At 40.9% G+C, this 22,590-nt stretch overlaps 1 protein-coding gene across 3 annotated transcripts in view; it reads right to left on the bottom strand.

Annotated features, from left to right (window-relative positions):
* The window catches only part of LOC131232543 (uncharacterized), a 36,681-nt gene extending 15,962 nt beyond the window's left edge, over nt 1-20,719 (bottom strand). The window contains exons 1-6 of one of the 3 annotated variants that reach the window (XM_058228847.1): nt 20,564-20,719; nt 18,478-18,625; nt 13,856-13,916; nt 13,632-13,764; nt 6,167-6,290; nt 4,890-4,946 (exon numbers count right to left, since the gene is read on the bottom strand). In XM_058228847.1, the coding sequence (XP_058084830.1) occupies nt 4,890-4,946; nt 6,167-6,290; nt 13,632-13,764; nt 13,856-13,916; nt 18,478-18,625; nt 20,564-20,670 (630 nt within the window). In that variant the 5' untranslated portion in view covers nt 20,671-20,719. Of the gene's footprint in view, nt 1-4,889; nt 4,947-6,166; nt 6,291-13,631; nt 13,765-13,855; nt 13,917-18,477; nt 18,626-19,605; nt 19,942-20,563 lie in introns of those variants that run through there. The other 2 variants (XM_058228846.1, XM_058228848.1) reach the window with 2 other exon arrangements.
* Nucleotides 20,720-22,590: the final 1,871 nt, after the last annotated feature.

Raw genomic sequence — 22,590 nt, 5'->3', positions numbered from 1 at the left:
TCCTCAAGCATTAAATCAATGCAGTGTGCCGCAAACGGGGTCCAATAGAGATTGAACTTCTTCATCAATTTCTTCCCCGCCTTAACGAACGCACTGCCATTGTTGGTCACAACTTGGACAACATTCTGGGACCCAACTTCTCTAATCACTTCTTTCAGGAGAGCATATATGTATTTGTGATCTTTTATTCTGGCCGATGCATCAATGGATTTGAGGAAAACCGGTTGTCCTCTACAGTACACCATGAAATTGATAATGGACAATTTCATGGGTCCTGTCCACCCATCACACATGATTGTTACCCCATACTGCTTCCAGTTCGGCTTGAGTCCACGTACCCAAGCCTGCATCTCCTCGTGCTCCTGATCAAGGTAGACGCCAAGAATCTCCTGTGGCGTGGGAGGCTTCACGCCGGGCCCGGCACGCTGCACCTCCTCAATCATATTTTTGAAGTAAGGACTGGCTACTGCATTTGCTGGTACATGGCTCGAGATGAACCACATAGATATAGCGCCACCCACTTTCTCCCTGAGCCCCTTGCTCCACATTTTTTAATCTTTTTTTATTAACGCCTGCGATGGGTGCATCTGGGACACAAGCGCTTTGCGTGCGTTGTAGGCCATGCCCGCTGCCTCCCTCAAATCGTCTACTGCTCCCACCAGCCTCATGTCGGGACGTCCCAAACGACGGCCTACTCTCATCAATCCGTCTTCTTTGCTCCCCCTCCCACTCTGAAGCCCAAGACTCACGAATCACTTGTCTAAAATCACTCCTTTCTCGAGCCGTAACATAGTCATCGGGGTACATGATCCCCTCATCGTCGTCATCATCGTGCTCATCGATAGCACCTAGGCCCCGTCCAGTGCCTCGTGGCTCCTCCCTCATATCCCTCTCCCAATCCTTTTGCTGCAGCTTGTGTGACTTCGCTTCATTCAACACTCTTCTCATCTCCTCTCTCACTGGCCTTGTTACACTTGGACAGTCTTTCACATTCTTGTATCCCCCTGCCAAATGTTCCTTTAGCCTAGACACTCCCCCACTCCGTATCACTTAGCCACAATAGTTGCATATGGATCCATATTTATTCCCCTCCACTGGCCGTCCATGTTTCCACCCACTGTCCCTTGCTCCTCCTTTTCCCAATCTAGACGACATTTTGCTCTCTAGTAGTATACAAATTTGCAACAATGGACAAAAAAAAAAAAAGTGCATCGGCTCGTATTCAGTGTAATAAGCCCAAATCATTTCAAGGGCTAAGATGTTAGATCAAATCAAATTTTCATATAAATTACAATCAAGGAAAGAGTCTGCAGATTGCATACTAAGTAACTTTATGGGGCCTGCTATGACTTATACATACAATTTGATGGGTCCATGTAAATGGTGGACGTTATCTCCCAACTTATTCCCTCTAGTGTAGCCCATTTAATTAACTGATCATCTTGATTTTTGGGAATTTGGAGTAAAAATCACAGTTTCATAGGATGGACGGGTTGGATTTTACTTTATGAATGCATGTGCATGAAAGCCACATGGAGTAACGGGTAAAGGATTAGGTGCGGCCCCAGCCTCATCCACGACAGTGTGGTCCCAGCCCCCACCATGATGTATATGTTTCATCCATTTTTACATACCATTATAGGGCTTTATACCAAAAGAATATAAATCTCAGGTGGACCACACCACGGGAAAATAATAGTGATTGGATATCCACCATTCATCATGGTGGGGCCCACAGAGCACCGACCACTAGCCATTGGCTGGTGGCAGGGGCGTAGACAATCCATTTTTATTTTTATTTTTGGACATGGATTAGATGCTGACAAGGTCAGTAGCCAAGTGGCTACTGAAGTGACGTCACCAAGCTATGTGGACCTACCATGATGCGTGTGTTGTGTCCATACCATCCAACCATTTGCAGAGATCGTTTTACTTTTATGCGTGAGAAAATGAATGAGATAGATCTAAAGTTAAAGTGGATCCACCACAGAAAACCGTGGGAGCAATCACACCCACCGTTGAAATATTTATAGGGTCTATTGTGATGTATTTTTGAGATCCAACCCATTCATAAGTTAACATTGAAATAAATGAAGTGAAAATAAAAATATCAGCTTGATCAGAAATTTCAGTGGTCCCTAAAAAGTTTTGAACGCTAGACGTCACTGTCCCCATTGTTTTCTATGGTGGGGTCCACTTGAACTTTAGATCTATCTCATTTTTTTCTCATGACATAAAAATATATCTCCAAATTAATGGACGGTATGGATACAATACATGCATCATGGTTGGGTCCACATGGCTCGGTGACGTCACATCAGTAGCCATTTGGGTTAGCTGCCCCATGGGGATCGATGCCATGTGTTGAAATGAGGTATCTCCACTCCGTCAGCGAGTTGAGCTATGGTTCTGGGTGTCTTTGGCTACGGCTTTTGTCCGTAGCCAATCCAGAAATCGGATTAGCTACTAAGTTACTCAGTACGCTGTAAGTTGGGCCCACTGTGAATTTGTGTGGTTTATCCACACCTTCCATCCGTTTTTTCATATCATTCTAGGAGTTGAGCCCAAAATTGAAGCTCATACAAGTCTCAAGTGGACCATACCACAGGAAACAATGGAAATAATGATTTCCACCCTTGAAGCCTTTCCACCCCATGCAGCGCAGGACTGAGATTTCCTTCCTGCTCTGCAAGCTCAGGTCGGGCCCGCTGTGATGTTTGTGAAAAATCCTCCCCGTTCATCAATTTTGTGAGTTCATTTTATGACATGATGCCAAAAACAAACCGTATCTAAAGCTCAATTGAGCCTAAAAAGTGATAATTAAACATCCACAGTTGAAATATTTGTGGGGCCACAAAAGTTTTGATTCATGCCAATATTTTTCTTTTCAGTTCATCTCAACAGTAATGACGTTATTAATGGTACGGATGGCATCTAAACATCACTGTTGAACCAGGAAGGTTTCAACGGTTGGAATTTCCCAAACCACATTTTCCCTTCAGTACGGCTCACTTGAGCAGTTAACGTGAACCGAGAAGGTTTCAACTGTGGGTTCCACTGTGATTTATGTATTTTATCCACTCCTTCCATCCATAGCAGATAATTTTAGGTCATGATCCTAAAAACGAAGTATATCCAAACCTCAATTGGACCACACTGTAGTCAACAGTATGAATTGAAATCTACCGTTGAAAATTTCTTAGGGACCACAGAAGTTTTGAATCAGCTGATATTTGTGTTTTCCATTCATCCATTTCTGTGTGATCTTATGAACAGGTTGGATGAGAAATAAACATCACTGTGGGCCCTAGAAAGGTTTTAACGGTGGAAATCATTATTCCAACTGTTTCCAATGGTATGGTCCACTCGATCTTTGGGTATGCTTAAATTTTGGTCTCAACGCCTAAAATAAGATGGAAAAACGGATTGACCGCATGGATCGACCAGATACATTCTCGGTGGGCCCCGAAGAATGTGTTCGGTATGTTAACAGCGTACAGAACCACGTACGCGATCCCATTTACGCCCGCCCGATCCCCAAATTCCGAAAATCCATCTCAAATTTCAAATTTCCATCAAAATCCCACCAATTTCTCCAAAATTTCAACCGAAAATCCCTCTCCCTCATCCCAGATTCCCAAATAAGAAAAAAAAAACGTCAAGATCTCGCCCCGCAAGCAGATTCGAGAAGTTGCAGGATTTTTCGACGGAAAAACGAAAATTTTTGGGGTTGAATCTTACCGGATATTGTCGATCTGCACTCAAGGCTTTGAATTCGCTTCTTCCTCCAGATCCGAGCGAAAAAATAGGTAATTTTTCGATTTTTTTACATTTTTTCGCCGACAACTTCCCCTTTTATCGACAAAAGGGGTTGTTGGCTACAGTTCCCACCCGTGGTTGATGGGAACAGTGAAATATCGACGATATTTTGGAAAATACCGATAATCCGGCGAGATTATCAGCGATTTTTGGGAGCGAATAAAAAAAACGGGGTTTCGATGTCACATAGCCGGTGACACTGATATTATCGGCGATATTTCGATAATATCGCCGATATTTTATACACTGGGGATGCCTACCCTTGATTTAAACTGAGGCACATCTAAGTTACGAAACTGCCTGACTTCTAGCCCGACACTTCATCCAGGCCAGATGAAGGGTTTGAATATAGCTCAGTACCACGAAAAAGCTATGGTGGCACCGGTAATTTAATATGTGCGTGCGCACACACACACAGATTTGCTAAGCCCAAACATGTCTACAATTCCACTAATGCACACCCCACCACATATGGCAGCATGGCACGCAGGTGAAATATCCAAGCCATCCATCATGCAGACCTTACTGTGCAGATGCTGCCCGCAAAAGATGAAGGTGATCAAGTCAATAGGTGTGTCATGATATTAAAAATAAGTAGAAAGGTTAGAAAATTTTGGCCAATTTTTCACATTCATACATTTGTTAAGTTAATTGTGGTCCACCTGACTAGTGGACCATCCTGATTCTTGGGATAGGAAATCTACATAGTCGTACTGTTCTAATGGATGGCTTGGATATTGCACCTGCCTGTAACGGTGGCATATATGGTGGCCTGTACATGAGCAGGCTCGTACATTCATGTGGGCTTAGCAAAGCTCATATATGTTACATACCAATGACATAGATGTATATGTAAATCGATAACATATTTGTAGCTGGTTCGTGCAAAACCAAAATCAATACATTATCAGGACTTGGTCCCATGTCTACCCTCTAGTGGGGGCGTGCACTGACCAGATCATCTCGCGAGCTGGACGCAGTTTTAGTCAAAGTTTTGAATTTTTAAACCTTGGGTAAAAAGCTGCAGACCTAGAGTATAACCTTTATAAATTACATCTTGTGATACTGACCTCTTCTATGATGTCCGCAAGGCCTGCAGAAAATATAAGAACAGGCACATCTCTCTCCTGCCAATTAAAGAAATGGAAGATTAAAAGTTGGATAAGAACACTGATAAAAAATGAATAAGAATAATGATTTGATAGTGGAACCGCAGAACAGGATTCATGTAGCTGGCCCCAATTAATTGGACAAGGCTTAGACGACAACGACGACGACGACGAAAAGAACACCGATCCCAAAAAAAGGGTTGGATAAGAATTCCAACTGATTCTTTGGCTATATGTTCTTGTTTTTCCAGGTCAAACCTTCTACTTGTCTAACTGAAAGTACAACACCAGTTGTATAAGTAATTAGGGTCCCGTTTGAAAGAGCACTGGAAACTCCAGCTGGCCTTAAACTTTTAAATACAAGGTGATCATTTGGTAAACCCTGAATACGTGAGGTGGTATGCTGAATGGCTTTCCCTTTACACAAATGGCTTTCCACTGCCCTCCTCTATTTTAGTGAAAGAAACAAGGTCAATAGCAAATTTGATTATTAGTAATTGCACCTAATGGAAATGTTCCTATTCATGCTGAGTAAATGAGCTGCAGTTACTTTGGACTGATTCTAAAAGGATGCAATACAAAGTAGGGCAGTTCAAAATCAAGTTTGGCTTAGGGTGTATTTGGATGCACCAGCGACTTGAGTTGCAGAACTTAGTCTAATAAAATGGAAATAACCAAGTTATGGTTTCCCTCCTTGACATTCATATTGAGGGATGGGATTGCAATCACATTACTTTCAGGTAGGATTTTAAAGGAATGTAACTACAATCGGCAGGCTACTCAGCATGCACAATGAATTGTGGGAAACATCATTAATTTTTGGCGTTCCCTCCTGATTAAACTGATTTTTTGCAATTATTCACTATGCAAATGTAGCCTTATATATCCACAGGAACATGTGCAGACCTGTGTGGACTTGTCCATGATAAAGAAACCAACTCCTCGAGTCAGAAATTGGCTCCAAGACCCAACACCAACTAAGATTTTATTAAGAAAACAGTGGTAATTATGGCTCAGCTCTTTGTTTTGTATATATAGCTGTCATATTTTTCATCAATTCGATGAGATGAGTCCAAGCTTTCAAACTATCAGCTGAGCCCAATTGAAGTCTTATTGAGTTGCCTAAGTTAAACTGGCAAATTATATATCTTTCAAAAAAAAAAAAAAAAACTGGAAAATTATATACATCAAGTTTCTAAGGTTTGAACAAATAACTAGCATAGAAGATGGCTCTCTACCTCCAAGAATTCAAACAGTTCAGCTACGCCCTCTCTAAAAGCAATCACAGCATCAGCCACAGATGTCTTTATGGCATCATAGGTGAGACCACCCTCAATAAGAAGAGCATGGGTTTTCCCCCACCTGTAATGAATAATGATAGAAATAGGGTCTTTAGGTTCTTGATATTCTATTCAAGGAAAAACTCGATAATAATGAGGGCATGACAAGTTCAAGCTGTGGAAATGCATTGCAAGTGTCGTTTTGTGAATATCAATGCATTCATGTGGAAATGATGCCCCAATGTCATTCCAAGGGAAACCAGTTGAAGTGAAATAAATTATTAGTGAAACAACCAAGAGGCTCTATCCAAAGCATGGTTTTAAATATCAGTTATGATCATAACCGCATCGGTCACCCCCATGACACGATATAGGGTGAACCGGTCCGTTCACCAAAATAATAATAATAATAATAAATAAATAATGTGCCATATCAGCCAATACAGGCTGATAGCCTCAGGCCGTTACAGCCAGTATGGGCTGATACGGTCATAAGGCCCCATTTGAAATTTTATTTTCAAATTCTTTCTCATTCGTCCACTCCTTTCTTCATTTCAACTATGAAAGAAGCTTGGAAACTAATGTTAAACTAGATCTAGGCCTATTTTGACGAAGAAAACACAATATCTGAGTGGGTTCAACTCTCGAATCGCTATGGACCATTTTGGAAATTATTGGAAGAGGGAATAAACAATCAATTTTTTTCTTTTTCATCTTCTTTGTGTTGTATTCATGTGTAATGGGCCCTAATCCACCAAATCATGCTTGGCTTATGCTCAACTAATGTTGGAAATTTTTTTAAACGCAACAGAATTTTTAAAAAAAGTCAAAATTTCATATTTTAATCAAACCTAATTTATAGGTCCCCACCTAGATATTATCAAGTTGCTAATATGAAAAACAATTCATATTTTCATATTTTAATAAAACCTAACTTATTGACCCCCATCTAGATATTATTGAGTTTCTAATATGAAAAACAAAAATCCTACAGTTAGGATTATGTCTAGATATTATCCCAGCTAAGAGCTGTTTGAGATGCTACACGCATAAGTTGTGCATCAAGGCCAGGCCAAGGGGACGCAGATTAGATGCTGACAGGTTGAGTAGCGAGTTGGCTACTGAAGTGACGTCACCGGGTTGTGGGCCCCACTATGATGTATGTGTTGTATCCACACCATCCATCCATTTTGAGATATCATTTTAGGGCATGAGCCAAAGAATGAGGCAGATAAAAATCTGTAGTGGACCCCACCACAGAAAACAGTGGGGAGAGTGATTCCCACCATTGAAACTATCCCAAGGCCCACCATAATGTTTATTTGAAATCCAACCTGTTCAAAAGTTAAAAAAGACATGAAATAGGGGAAAACACAAATATAAGCTTGATCTAAAACTTTTGTGGCCTTTAGAAGTTTTTAACAGTGGGCGTCACTGTCCCCACTGTTTTCTGTGATGGGTCCATTGGAGCTTTGGATTTAACTCATTCTTTGGATATTGCTCTAAAATGATCTCTCCAAATGGATGGAAGGTGTGGATACGAAACATACATCATGGTGGGGCCCACGGAACTTGGTGACGTCACTTCAATAGTGAGTCTTGCTACTCAACCTGTCAGTAGCTAATCCGCGCCCAGGCCAAGGGTGTGCATGTGTGGATGACATCTCACTTGTGCCGTCTAGACAAGTGAACCCCACACATCTCTCTCTCTCTCTCTCTCTCTCTCTCTCTCTACAGTTAGGGTTTCATGAGATGCATATGTGATGGTACACCTCATCCCTATTTGTATGCCATAGTCAATCAAAAGTCAGTGATCCCACGTAACCATGTACCCAAACTGATCCAATCCCTCCACTGACCATGGTCATCCACCCTTGATCTAATACCTATGCAAATCAACAGGTGGACCACAATATCTTAACCCTTGGATATCCTTCAAGTGCAATTAGAACATTTTTGGTGGTTAAAACAAAAGATCAACGGTTGAAACCATTTAGAAAAACATTTTAAACCATTTAAGTACCAGGCCTATTTATAAAACAACTTGATGAACAGTCCAATCATAAAGATTTAAGCCATAAAAGTGATCCTAAGCAACCAGTGAATCCTTTGTTTAATCATATGGACCTCAACCATGTCATAATGCGGACACACAATCACACCCACATATGGAGACACCAGGGTGACCTCATGATGAGGGCCAAGGCATATTACACTAGGAACTTGAACTCCCCATATGTCCTCGAGTCTAAGGATCAGTCAATGGCTCAAAGCTGATCCATACACAAGTCGATCTACCAGAGATGATGGGTCTTCTGATCCAAAGACTTGAAGCCATCCTCTAATGCAAGTGTTCAAAGGGTCTAATAACAAGACTCATATTCATGAACACTCACACTCCCATGTGCGGTAAGGTAAAAGGCAACAACTCGCCATTTAGCCTGATGGTGAAGACTTTACATCCCAACTCGTCATCGGTCTCCTCACACAGGATGACCACATAAGAATATCCGTACATTCGTCATAAAACCTACGAAGCGGTCATGGAATAACAAGATACTGAGATCCATGGAAAAAAACATATTAGTTATCCCATTAATAACATGTCCACACAAGAACAAGGTTATGATAAGGGCCGTTACAACCCTGTTAGCATAGTCTACGATAATTGATTAGTCAAAACCATGTCCAAGGTTGCGTTGCATGGACTCTTGAATATCATCATCATCCAGATTGCTACAATATTTCAAGGTATTGTAGTTTTTAAGGGGTTCTTAGGATTTTGTAAGTCAATTCATGTAAAAACATTGTGGATTTGTGTGCAACTGAATGCACATTTACAAATCCACAAACAAAACAAATAAAAAACTATCACCCCTTTCTCTAAGAGGATATACTCTCATGGATTGGGAAAATTCGTGAATTTACTAAATACATTCATTGGCAGTCATCTGAGCCCAACCCATGGATTGGATTGGCATGTGTGAAATATGGGCCATTTGAGGAGGCAGACACCTACTAAAGCTTGTCTTTTAAAACGATTTTGGAAAATTCTTTCTAACGAAGAGAGCCATTAGAGAAAATGGCTCCACTCCAAATATATTAAATTAGATTCTATATGGCGGCTTAAGATTCCTCCGAATGCGTCGTGGGCCTATCGGAGCATTCTTAGTGTCCGCAACATTGCTAAATTGCATACCAGATTCCTTGTGGGAAACGGCCACCTTTTGGCATGACCCCTAGTTAGCGGACAATGGCCTCTTTGATTGTTTCGGAACGCAAGTTGTCCAAGATCTGGATTTAGGTGCAAACATCACTGTTAGTACCTTTATTCAGGACACTGAGTGGCAACTCCCATACCCCAACTCTCTAACCTTGGTTGGAGTCTTTGAGGAAATAAAAAATCATTGTATCATTCTGATTGACAATGAAATTGTTTGGACTCTTTGCCCCAAAGGCTCCCTTACCTTCACCTTGGCCCGTAAGGCTTGTAGAAATGTGGGTTCGGATCCCCCATGGATTGAATTCGTTTGGTTCAAGGGAACTATTCCCAAACATTCCAATATTGTGTGGATGATTTTCTTGGGTGTCTCAAAACCAAGGACATGTTATATAATCTTAATATTGTTAATAATACCTTATGTCTATTCTGTCCATGTACTCTTAAAACGATTGATCGTCTTTTCTTGTGGGTTTATCCGCTGGATCTCAGAGACGTTGCACTCAAAATTCAATTTCTCCTTTACTACCTCACCCTCCATTCTCAGTTGGTTAAGCGCCTTGTGGAAAATTGTACAGACCGGGTTTTTGAGACCTCTCTAGGCTTACTTTCTTGGTCCTTGCGTGGCATATTTGGAGAGAGGAATAATCGCATTTTTAACTCGAAAGGCTCGTTTCGCATCTCTACTCTAATCTAATAAGAGCTTTTCAAATAAGAGTCATTCTAATAAGCTCTTTTTGTTCTAGCTCTTGCTTTAAATAAGCTCGTTTGGTAAATCACGTTTTCAAAGCCATAAAAAGCTTTTATTTGAAATAAGCATGTTTGGTAAAACGTCCAAAGAAAAGCTTTTTCTAGGGGTAGTTGATGTCATTTTTAAAGATTACAACAACTCCATTAGAAGAGCAATCAAAATGATCGTTTTGGTTGACCTTTTAAGTGGATCGTCCATTATATGGGGCCCACATTGATGTAGGTCATCCATCATGTGGGCCCCACCGTCAATGCTAATTGTCCTTTGTGTGGGGCCCCTTAATGTCCACTACTCATGATGAGGAATCCACATTTGATGTATCCATTATGTGGGCCCTACCTTCGAAGTGGGTTGTCCTTCATATGGGGCCCACTTTTGATGTCCACCATCCGTCATGTGGGGTGCACCTTCTATGTGAATCATCTATCATGTTAGGCCACTTTGGATATGAGTCATCCATCATGCAAGACCTTGGATGTGGACCGTCCATTAGGTGGGGCCCACTTGATGTGGACATTCCATCATGAGGGGCAACATTTTGACATGGGCTATCCATCATGTGAGGCCAACTACATCCATTATGTGGGCCACTTGATATGGACCATTCATTATGTGGGGCCCCACCTTCAATACGGATCGTTCATCATGTGGACCCACCTTTGATGTCAATCGTCCATCACGTAGGCCCACCTTTGATGTCCATCATCTATCATGTGGATCACACCTTTGATGTGGACTGTCCATTAAGTGGGGCCCACTTAACATGGATGGTCCAGCCATCCATCATGCAGGGCCCACTTTGATGTGAACCGTACATTATGTGGGCCCACATTGATGTAGACCATTCATCATGTGAGGGCACCTTCAATATGGACTGTTCATCATGCAGGCCCACTTTTGATGTCCACCATTCATCATGTGGGTCCCACCTTTCCCATGGACCGTCCATCATGTGGGACCCACTTGACATGGATAGTCCATCATGCGAGGCCACATTTGATGTGGGCCATCCATCATGTGGGACCCACCTTTGATGTTCACCATCCATCATGTGGGTCGCACCTTTGTTGTGGTCCGTCCATCATGTGGGGCCCAACCTTCAATATGGGTCGTTCATCATGTGGGCCCTCCTTTGATGTCAACCTTCCATCATGTGGTCGGCCTTCCATGTCCATCATCCATCATGTGGGGCCCACCTTTAATATGATTGTGCGTTATGTGGGCCCTCCTTGATGTGGACCATCCATCATGTGGAGCCCCACCTTCAATATGGGTTGTTTATCATGTGGCCCACCTTAAAGAGACTATAAAGAGAAGAGAAGACAGCAAGATGGGAATTACTTAAAAAGTTTAAGGACAAACTTGTCCAAAAATGTCTACCCACTAAAGCCAAATAAGCTCTTAAAGAAAAAGTGACCTCCCCATCACTTATTTTTAAGAGCTTTTTTGCCAATTTCTTAAAAAATAAGCTCTAAAATTAGAGCTTTACCAAACAGTCTATTTCCAAAATAAGAGCTTATTTTTTTAGAATAACCAAATAAGCTCTAGAGATCCCAAATGGCCCCTAAGTCTCTCCCCTAAAGAAGTCATTTTTAGAAATATTATTTCTGACTTAACGGCTAGAATCATTTTCATTTTTCGTCCGATTATTGCCTCCAAAGCCCTTAATTCTCTCTTGGCAGCATGGGACCTCCCTACATCTTTCACCATAATTAGTCCCTCAACTCCTTCGAAACGCTCTCCTAATGCAGTAGGGCCTTGCTGGACTATTGCCTATACAAAAATTAATACTTCTAGAATTGACATTCTCTGCTTTCCCCCTTCCTCTAGACCTATCTAAGGAATTATCTCAGAAGTTGGCATGCATGGGCCAAGAGACAATAGCCTCCAAATTCTTTTCCTTAGCACTTCTAGAATTAATTATGCTAATATTGCATGTGTTAGCATCCAAGTGCACATGGTGAGAGCTTATGTTCTTCCTCATCTGGGGAGATGCGTCTTTTTGCCCATGGCGTTCACACCTTCATCTCCTGCTTTGGGTGCCAGACCAGTGTTGTTTCATCGCACCACAAAGGCCTCCAGTTGAAGCTTACTAATGGTTCATTAACTTCCTCTAGCCACCTAATCCCTACGATGGAGTTAGCTTCCCTTCTTTGATCTCCTGGCCCAGGATGTGTATTAGCCCGATTGCGGGTGCCTCTCCTCTTTTCTGCTTTTTTTTTTTTTGTTTTTTTTGTTTTTTTTTAATTGTTTTTTTGTTTTTATCTTTTCTTTTTGGTACCCTGGCCCAGGGTGTGGGACTTGAGTCCCCGACCCGAGGTGTAGGTTTTATCCTTTTCTTTTCTGTTTCTAGGGGCTCCGTCCCCCAATTTTTGGTTGTATTTCTTTGGGCTTTCCCCAGGGTAAATGATAAGAGAGTCAGTCCTTTCTTGCTTTCCCAAAAAAAAAAGAAAAAAAAAAGGAGCCATTTATTAGGTGGGCAACCCAGTGATCTTCCTAGGCCCAAAAAGCAAAATGGTCAGATCATCACGCATCACACATGTAGGTTGGAATGTTGACAACTAGACCATCTCTAATCATCCGTTGCAACCACATATGCCAATGTGGCATGTGTAAGGGCAGGACCATTCAACAGATGGGCCATCAGTATTCAGCATGGCCCAAAAAATGGATTGGTGTGGTCATCAAGCGGTCACATGCGCAAGTTGAATGTGGACATTTAGCCCCACTCTAATCAATTGTTTGCTACTACACATGTTAATGTGGCATGTCTAGATCTGGACCGTTCATCAAGTCAGTCACCAAGTGAATCTGACATTTCCCAAAGAACAGGTTGGCCAGTTCAACAGGTAGTCACTCTTGTTGGTCAGATGTGGGCATTTGCCCCCTTCGTGTGCATGTGTGAGGTATGGACCATTCTTCAAGTGGGCACCCAGTGAACCTACCATGGCCACAAAAAAAAAAAAAAGGCTCGGAACCAGGTGAGCTACAAAATGAGATCTGGACCATTAATCAATACTGTTAAAATTTCCAAAGGGAAGCTATTGCCAAATGGAAGGAATGGATTTGAGAAGTGAAACCACAGATTTTAGGATTGCCAGACAATAGATTTTAGGATTTTTTTTGAATCCAAATTCCAGGCAAAACCACGAATTTATAAAATTCATGGATTTGCCAATTCGTGATTCCTTGATGCCAAAAAGGCCCTAAGAGAGAAAAAATGAAAAAGAAGAAGAAGAAGAAGAAAACAGACAAGCAACAAAGGAAAGAGGGAAAAGAGTCCTAGAAAAAGCAATATTCAAAAAAAAAAAAATCTACATTTTCAGACATTGTTGAGAAAAGGTTGTTTAAATACAATGAACAAAAGGAAATCATACTTAAGCTGAAAATTATGAAGCATGTAATCAATCAAAGCAAAGATTGTAGAGAGAGAGAGAGAGAGAGAATCATACCACTCTTCCATGAGCTTTGTTTTCTCCTCGATGGGAATTGTTGGTGAGAATTCCAATGGATGATAATATTCAAATAATTCCTGTCTCTTTCTGTCATACTTGGGATTGCCCTGCTGCAAGAGACCATGACTGGCTAATCATAAAATTAGAGAATGTCACAAACAAACCAAATATCCAAAATAAAAAAGAAAACCTCATCAAAACATGAAAAATAAGCAACTTACAATTTCCTCGACGTCCGTTAACCCAGTACTTCGTTAGTGTAGCATCGAAATCTGCAATCACCTGAATTTTCACATCGGAAGGTGTGAAAGATAAGAAAAGAACAGCATGGATTACATTATACTCTTCAGCAACCACTTATCATGGGGAAGATCTCTAAAAAAAGGACATTTCCTAAAGTTTAAGAAAATTTGAGTATATGAAATAAAAAAGTGAATAAATGAAAATTACCTAGAAATAGAATGTGGTTCCTGAAATTCAATCAAAATGGAAAAAAGACAAAATGTGGGAAAAGGAAAGCAAGCATCGCATCACAATCTCTAGAACAAAAATGTATTTCCCCAAGCCAATCAAGATCCCAGAATAAAAGAAAAAGAAGAAAAGGAAAACTTCATGAAATTCAAACGAAACAAAAGAGAAGTACAAATCACACAGAAAATCTCTAAGATAATGGAGTTCCTGATATTCAAGAAGAATAAAACGAGGATAAAATAAACATAAATGATGAAAAATGCACCCATTTCATCAAAATCTCTAGAAAAAAGGTGCAATTAAATGCTGCATTCTGCTGCATTTCAGGGGAGCACAACTTCATAATCTTCAGTTGGCACAACAAGCACAGATTAGGTTTTTTTTTTTTTTTTGAGAGAGAGAGAGAGACATAACAACAATTTATTGAAACGCCCACCGAAAGGCGGGAAAAGAAGATGCTCTGAAGCTAGCTTCAGAGCTGGAACTGAAGAAGATGGCAATATTGTGGTAGACATCTTGGAGATTTCAGGTTATCCACGGAAGCCAGAATTATCAGAAGAGATGTGTTTCAGACATTCAATTACAATGAAGATGATGACGATGTGTCTATGGTGTCAATGGTGATTATAATGATGATGATGATGTGGTGCAGATGTTTGAAACAAGTGGAATATGGATGGTGCTACCCAAAATGATCTTGTGTGCTGTGGATGAACAATAAAAGACTTTTGTGAATAAAGCAGCTGTGGATCCCAGTTACTTGTTTGAGTTGACGATCATTAATAGGGGACTTGAGTTGTTCTTAAGGTTGCATTTAATTAACGGGTAGTTGGAGTGATATATAGACAAAACATTGGGTCAATGGGAAGTTAGCTTGTGGGTGCTCAAAGTTAGAGAAGCCGAGAAAGCCATTCACGAGGGGATAACAAATATCACACACATCTCACATGCACTCAATGGAGACATGGTATATGTGTATAGTTTCATAACCATGAGGAATGCTAATCTCACATGCCAATATCACAGGAACCTAACATGCACTCAATGGAGATGTGGTATATGTGTATGACATCTACACTACTCATCTGGGAAGCATGGTCATGGATGGGTCTTGATCCAAAACAACCCCATGCTAAATCCTAACTGCTTGAATGGAGGATTTCTGTCCATTTATTGTTAGCATCTGGACAACTTTTTAACCATCTCTTTTTCCCCAGAAAAATGCAATTGAATGGTTAGGATCATATGACTTGTGTGATTTTTGGCCATGACCAATCCATGATGGGGCCCATCACATCAAATCTGGTCTAAGTGCCAAACGCAAACCATGCGTCTGCATCGCTTTTGTTTGAGATACACATGTTATTTCTCTGTGATATTCAGTTCCCACCATAACTACCATGTTGAATTTGTAAGCGCTGCTGATGAGGACGTTGTTGAGGAATACTACTATTCAGGCACACTTCTTGGAGCTCCATGATGTGCATGCCAGAAAATCCTATGACATGTAGATCCTTCAAACCCCATGGGGCACCAGCATCAGATTTGACATGTGGCTGGACTCATTTCCCCTCCCAATACAAACATTTCTTGCTTCTTGTTTCACATATCTAATGAGTTCTAGCTAGATACAATACAATAACAATCGTCCTAACGAGAGATTTCAGGAATCCATTTCCCACATCTATTCTTACTCTGGTAACTATCATATGGCGCATCCATATTGCATATGATAATTCAAATTTTAGAGAAAGTTATAAAATTATGTAAAGAAATAATGGTGAGAAAAATGCTAAAGTATTCAATATTGCTATTTTCAATACCTTGAGATTCAAGCAAGTTGGGCATCTAGATTATTACCACACTCAACAACAACCATACCTTAAGTAGCATTTTAAATAAATACCATCTCTATTGATATTTTTGTACAATGATCACGACCATTGGTTTGGTGGGCACCTTGTGGATGGGCCACAATGGACCCAAAAATAGTTCAGACAAAGCTATGATGATGATGATGGTGATGTGGATGGAGTGTATCCCAAAAGCAATTCATACTGGTATGTAGAGGTGGGCATCGAGTTGAGTCGGACCAAGTTAGGTCCAACTTGACTCGATCCGGTATTGTGAAAGCCTTGACCCGAACTCGATCCGACTCAGGACCAAGTCCAACGAGCCTGACTCGATCCGAACTGGATCTTGGCTAGGCTGATCCGAACCGAGTCCGACTCGATGAGAGATACCAAGTCAGATTGAGTTGGCTACGGTTCGAATCGGGTCACCAAATGTTGAGGTGATATTTACAGAAAGCTTGTTTGAAAAGCTTGTTGATGACGTGATATTTACGGAAAGCTTGTTGATGACATGATATTTATGGAAAGCTTGTTTGAAAAGCTTGTTGATGTTGACGTTAACACAAAGCTTGTTTGAAAAGCTTCCCTTTTTCTCCTTAAAATAATAAAATCTATGGGGCCCACCGTTATGTATGTGTTTGATCCATGCCACCCATTCATTTTTCCCACTCATTTTATGGCATGAGCCCAAAAATGCAGTAGATCCAAAACTCAAGTGGACCATTCCATATGAGATAGGAGAAATTGAACGTTTATCGTTCATTTCTTCTTTGGGGCCATAGAAGTTTTGGATCAAGTTGATATTTGTGTTTTCTCTTCATCCATGTCTGTGTGATGCCATGAACGGGTTGGATGACAGGTACACATCCCTATGGGCCCTTGGCTCATTTTTATTTTCAATAGTAGACATTCACAATTCTCTTTGTTTCCTATGGTGTGGTCCACTTGAACGTTGTATCTGCCTCATTTTTTTGCTCATGCCCTAAATAGGCATGTAGACCAAATGGACAGCGTGGATCAAACACATGCATAACAATGGACCCACAAATTATACTTCCATAATTTTAGTCCCTTTACCCAAAAAGCGGATTGCGTACTAACTACTGAGTAACTCAGTACGCTTAGCGTACTGAGTAAACTCTGTGGGGCCCACCGTCATTCATGCATTGTATAAACTCCGTCCATCCATTTTATCATATAAATTTAGGGCTTTAACCCAAATATTAACCATATACAAAGCTCAAGTGGACCACACCACCGAAAATTGTGTGAATTGAAGTCTACCGTTGAAAAGTTCTTGGGGGCCACAGAAGTTTTAGATCAAGCTTATATTTGTGTTTTCCCTTCATCCATGTCTGTGTGATCTTATGAACAGTTTGGATGACAAATAAACATCACTGGGGGCCTTAGAAAGGTTTCAACGGTGGAAATCAATACTTCCATTGTTTCCTGTGGCATGGTCTACTTGAGCTTTTGATATACTTCATTTTTGGGCTCAACCCCTAAAATGATCTGGAAAAACGGATGGACGGCATGGATAAACCACATGAATTCACAATGGGTCCAATAGAGTTTACTTAGTACGATAAGAGCATACCGAGTAACTTAGTGCGCAACCCAATTTCCTTTACCCACTATTGTCGCCACGGCTTTCAAGGTCAAAGTACACCGTAAATAACTTTTTCCAAACAAGCATAAAAAGCAATAATGACAACATGCCCTTAGTAGTCCGCTGGACAACAGAAAAATGTAGAACATGGGCCCCACCATGGATTGAGTTGGGTTTCGGATCAGTTCAGATCCAACCAGATCAAGTTTCGATTTGAGTTTATGAAACCCGAACTGGACTCGGTTGGGATTCGAATCCGGCTGAGTCTACTCGATCCGAACTCGACTTTGCCATTTGGTTCGGGACGAGTCGGATCCGCCGGATCGAGTCAGGTCTTGCCCGGCTCTACCGGTATGTGGTAGACATCCAATTTTCACTGGCATGTGGCATGTCATAATCCCATGTTACCTGAAAGGAAAAAAGGAAAAAGATCAAATCTATCACCACCTAAAGCAAGCATTAGGCTCTCTCCCTCTCTTCCATCTATTGCCATACACATCGCACTTCTTTGGGATGATCACAACTATTGATCTACCAGGCCACCGCATCAATGACCCATAACTGAAAATTTGCAGCAATCAAACTATTTGAGTGTTGCATCAATTTTTGGCAAATGGACAGTAAGGTAAAAAAAGAGAAAAAGAAAAAGATAGCTGAGCAAGAAAATGAGCAACAGTTCAATGCTGATGTGCAAAAGTTGCAACAATCATAAAGCTATGATCGTCTACTGCATCTTTTTGGCCCATCTACATGGTGTACAGTAGAGAAAGCCCTGCCTCCAAAGATTCAAGCAATAATCAGGCATTGCATGAACACTCGCAGAAACTGAAATAAAAATTGGATGAGAAAAGGAAGTTCAAAATTCAAAATCAAGCAAATCTATTAACTATTAAAAAAAAAAAAAAAACACCTGCAATTTGCTCGGACCGGCACTCCGAATTGCAGCCTTCTTCTTTTCTAACAACTCCAGGTCTCCGATCACAACCTCTGGGAACGGCATCGGGTTTGCTTTTTCCTTTTCCATCTGACCTTGATTGTGGTGTTTGCAATTCCAAACCCTAATAAAAATAATTTAAATAAAAAATTCAAAATTTGTGTCCCTCTCTGAATAGTGTTTTAAATAGCAAATGGTGTGTAGCGTAGTGTTCCCCTTTTGAAGCGTGAGGCTTGAGCCACTTACGCTACACACTACTTCTAGATTTTTAATTAAGTTTGTGCTTGGTTGTGCCAAATATCATGAAATTATATAATATCAATTGCACCAAATTAGTCTGATTAATAATGGAATTTAATGAAATTTGATGACATTGGGTGCAACCAAACACAGCCTAAAATCATAGGGAAAATAGGCAAAGATTAAGTATAAAGGAAAAGAACGAGCAACCTAACTGATTTAATACTATTACTTATATTATTTAACTAAAATCATTGAAAGATTAACTAACTTTTATTTTTTTTTTTTAAATGGAAAATGTGACAAATAATTGAAAACATCAATTGATTTTACTATTTAGTGAAATATAACATGAAGCGTAAGCTCTATAGCATACATCATAGGCTATGTAGTGTGCAAAAATTAACATGTAGCGTATTAAGGTATTTTCATGAGCTACATGGCGTTAAGGCTAAGCTATGCGCTAAGTAGCGTAAGTTGCATGCTTCATGGCAAAGCTATCTAAAACATATTTGCAAATGGCAAACGCTAGTTCCACACATGTGTGCAAGATCGCGGCCGTTCATCTGGTGGGTGGTCAAGCGGGGAATGTGCATATGTCCACATTCAACTGGACTACCTGATGAACTAAAAATCCAGTTTTTTTTTTTTTTTTTTTACTTATTTATTTATTTATTTATTTTTGTGTGCTGGGGCACATTCCCATGATGGCCCACCTAGTGATAGGCCAGGATCTCGCCACACACGTGTGCAAGATCTCGGCTGTTCATCTGGAGCTTGCATATGTCAACATTCAACTGGACTCCCTGATGAACTAAAACTTCAGATTTTTTTGTGTTGGGGCACATTCCCACAATGGCCCACCTAGTGAAATGCCAGGATCTCGTGCCATCCCACCATGAGGGCTCAAGCAGAGCCCGTGGTTGTTTGGCGAATGCCGCCAACAGAGTGGAGAAAAGATCAGATACAGCAGTTGTATGTGAACTTCCATAGCCATTTCTTTCACTCATTGGGTGGGCCACAACAACAAAATCAATGGGCAGCTGATGGAAGGGATGAATGTACTGTTGTGGTCGACATCATATAAATGTGAGATGTTGGTGGTAAAGAAACCGCTGGATCAGATACAGATGCTGTATCTGACCATTTCTCCGCATACAAAAAGGAAAGTGTATGCTAATGCCCATGTATGCATGCATATGCATATGAATGCGTGTATACATACATATATATACATACATACATGTGTAGATATACAAACAAACATATGTATGCATATCTACACACTAATACATGTATATAGAGATAGAGAGAGAGAGAGAGAGAGAGAGAGAGAGTCATCCATGCGAACAACAGGGTGGGCCCCATGGTGATGTGTATGTGAAATCTACACAGACCATTAGATGCGCCACATCACATTGGGGCCAGGGCCAAAAATAGACCAATCCGTGATTCAGGTGGGTCGCAAAAACAGTTGGAACCGAACGCTCTTGATTTCAATCGGGCCCTCCTGAATTGCAGAATAGCCTGTGGCCCTGGGCGGAACATTGGGTAACACACCTAATGGATGGACTAGATTTCCCATACACAGCTTGCGTGGGCCCCCTACAAAATCAAGGGTGGGCTTCCCCCTCCCAGCTGTTTCCGTTGGTGTGGCCCACCAGAATCACAGATCCGCCTGGGCCGTGGACCTAAAATGGGTGACACATCGGTTCTGGGAGTGAATTTCACATGGTGGGACCCATCCTCTTGTTTGCCCGCATGGATGCAGAGAGAGAGAGAGAGAGAGAGAGAGAGAGAGATTTGGCGTGAAATGTGGGACCTGGAGAGGAAGAGGGAAGGAAGAAAAATGGGTGTTTTCCAAATGCCACTGCCACTGGTAAAGCTGCTCAGACAACTCATCAATCGAGAGAAAAAGAGAGTATGCATTTCCCATAGATAACGGACGCGACTTGCCTATCAACCCCTGTAACCCTAAGCTCTGTGGGCCCACCATTATGTTTTTTTTGGCTGCATCCACTCCGTCCATCCGTTTCGTCGGTTCATTTCGGGCATGAGTTTAAACACGAGGGAGCTACAAAACTCAAGTGGCCAACAACCCCAATCTGATTGGACGCCCAATATTGAACCCTTCTTGGTGGCCGCGGAAGTTCTTGATCAGGCTGATATATGTGTTTTACCCTCATCGGGGTGAGAATAACCTTGTGAACGGTACGGATGGCATGTATATTTCATTGTGGCCCTGGAAGGTTTCAACAGAGGAGGATTCCATTCCTACTTTTTCGTGTGGTGTGGCCCACCCTGAGTTTTTGAGATCTCTCAGGGTTAAGAACATGCCCTGAAATAAGCTGTCAAAACAAATGGAGAGAATCGATATTACACAAACATGAGTTGTCCAGTAGAAAACCAACGTGAACCCTATTCTCCGACGACATGATAGGAATGTAGATGATGATGACGAAGAGTCCTAGTGATGGATTACTATACGTTTATATATTATTATAGTAGTCCCACTGGATAGATTGCTATACCTTTATATATTATTATAGTGTTACCGTGATCATGCATGAACATAGGTTAACATAAGTGCACTGCTCGTACAGTGTCTAAGAATTGTTAATTGGCTAGTTATAAATAGCTTAAGGGAAGTGAAACAAAGAATTATCCCGGATCCACACCAAGGTATTGATGGTGATTCTCAAACATCCCATGACAGAATGTGATTGGACAAAATAGAATGTAATAAAAACAAAGACGGGGAATGGGTTACCTACTCCTAACAGTCAAAGCCAGCCCTTTAATTTTGAATTCTTTAATTAAGAATTCATGAAATCTCCCAATTAGGATCTGAACGTATGACTAGTCAGTTAACAACCAACCACTCTACCACTGAGCTACTAAGGAACAACGGGAGAGATCTCATAGAGTTAAACTCACATTCTCAACCCATGACTAATATGAGCCCGAAGCTTCCTTTGTAACTCCTGGAGTGATTTCTTTAGTTGTACTGGGAATTTGAGATTGGATACAACGGTTAGCGACAATGATTGTGATGGATGAATCCAGTAATCCTATCATACCATGAACATCACATGTTTTAAGACAAATATGTGATCATTACATGATGAATGATATGGTTATTCGGTATAAAAAGACTTTGCTCAAGTTAGGAAGGACAATCCTTACCATCAAGCTCAACTTGGTGTCAGTAATGCCTTCACCATATCCCACATGAGAGTGTGAGTATGCCATAAATACAAGATTTTATTAAACCTGATGGGCACTTGCATTGGTGATCGAGATCAGGTCACCAGTTTGGAAACCAATTTACCTGAATTAAATTAGACTTGATGAGGCATTGGAACTTTGATTATCTTGAAACCTGAGAATGGGTGAGAGTTAAGTTCTTATATCATGTATCTTGGCTTGCTTTACGAGATTACCACGTTGCAAATAAATGTAGGTTTGATTGAGTATGTTCACCTGGGTCTGTTGATCAATATGGGCCAATAAGGGATCCACTAGTTTCCTAGGAATATGTTCATGGCAGAGATCTAACACGTCATATACTTATTAAGTGGTTTTCAACCAGACCTAGTACTTGAGTATTTGTTCTGTAAAATCAACGTGAGCCCTGATTTACTAGGTGTGTGAATAAGATAGGGTTGATCTTAGCCGTAGATCACAATGACCTTGTGTCCCTCATGGACACCTTGTATGCTCAATGTATTTGATGTTACTTTAAACTTATGAATATAGGTTAGTTAAGTAAGTCATCTAGTAATCATTTGGAGCTTGAGATTTGTAATGTCCTGAATTTTTGCTATTTTGGATTGCCAAAAAAATTCT

The sequence above is a fragment of the Magnolia sinica genome, chromosome 18, assembly GCF_029962835.1.
Source record: "Magnolia sinica isolate HGM2019 chromosome 18, MsV1, whole genome shotgun sequence".
In the NCBI taxonomy this organism is placed as follows: domain Eukaryota; kingdom Viridiplantae; phylum Streptophyta; class Magnoliopsida; order Magnoliales; family Magnoliaceae; genus Magnolia; species Magnolia sinica.
The sequence above is the reverse complement of the archived record's forward strand: the minus strand, read 5'-3'. Positions and strand labels throughout refer to the sequence as shown.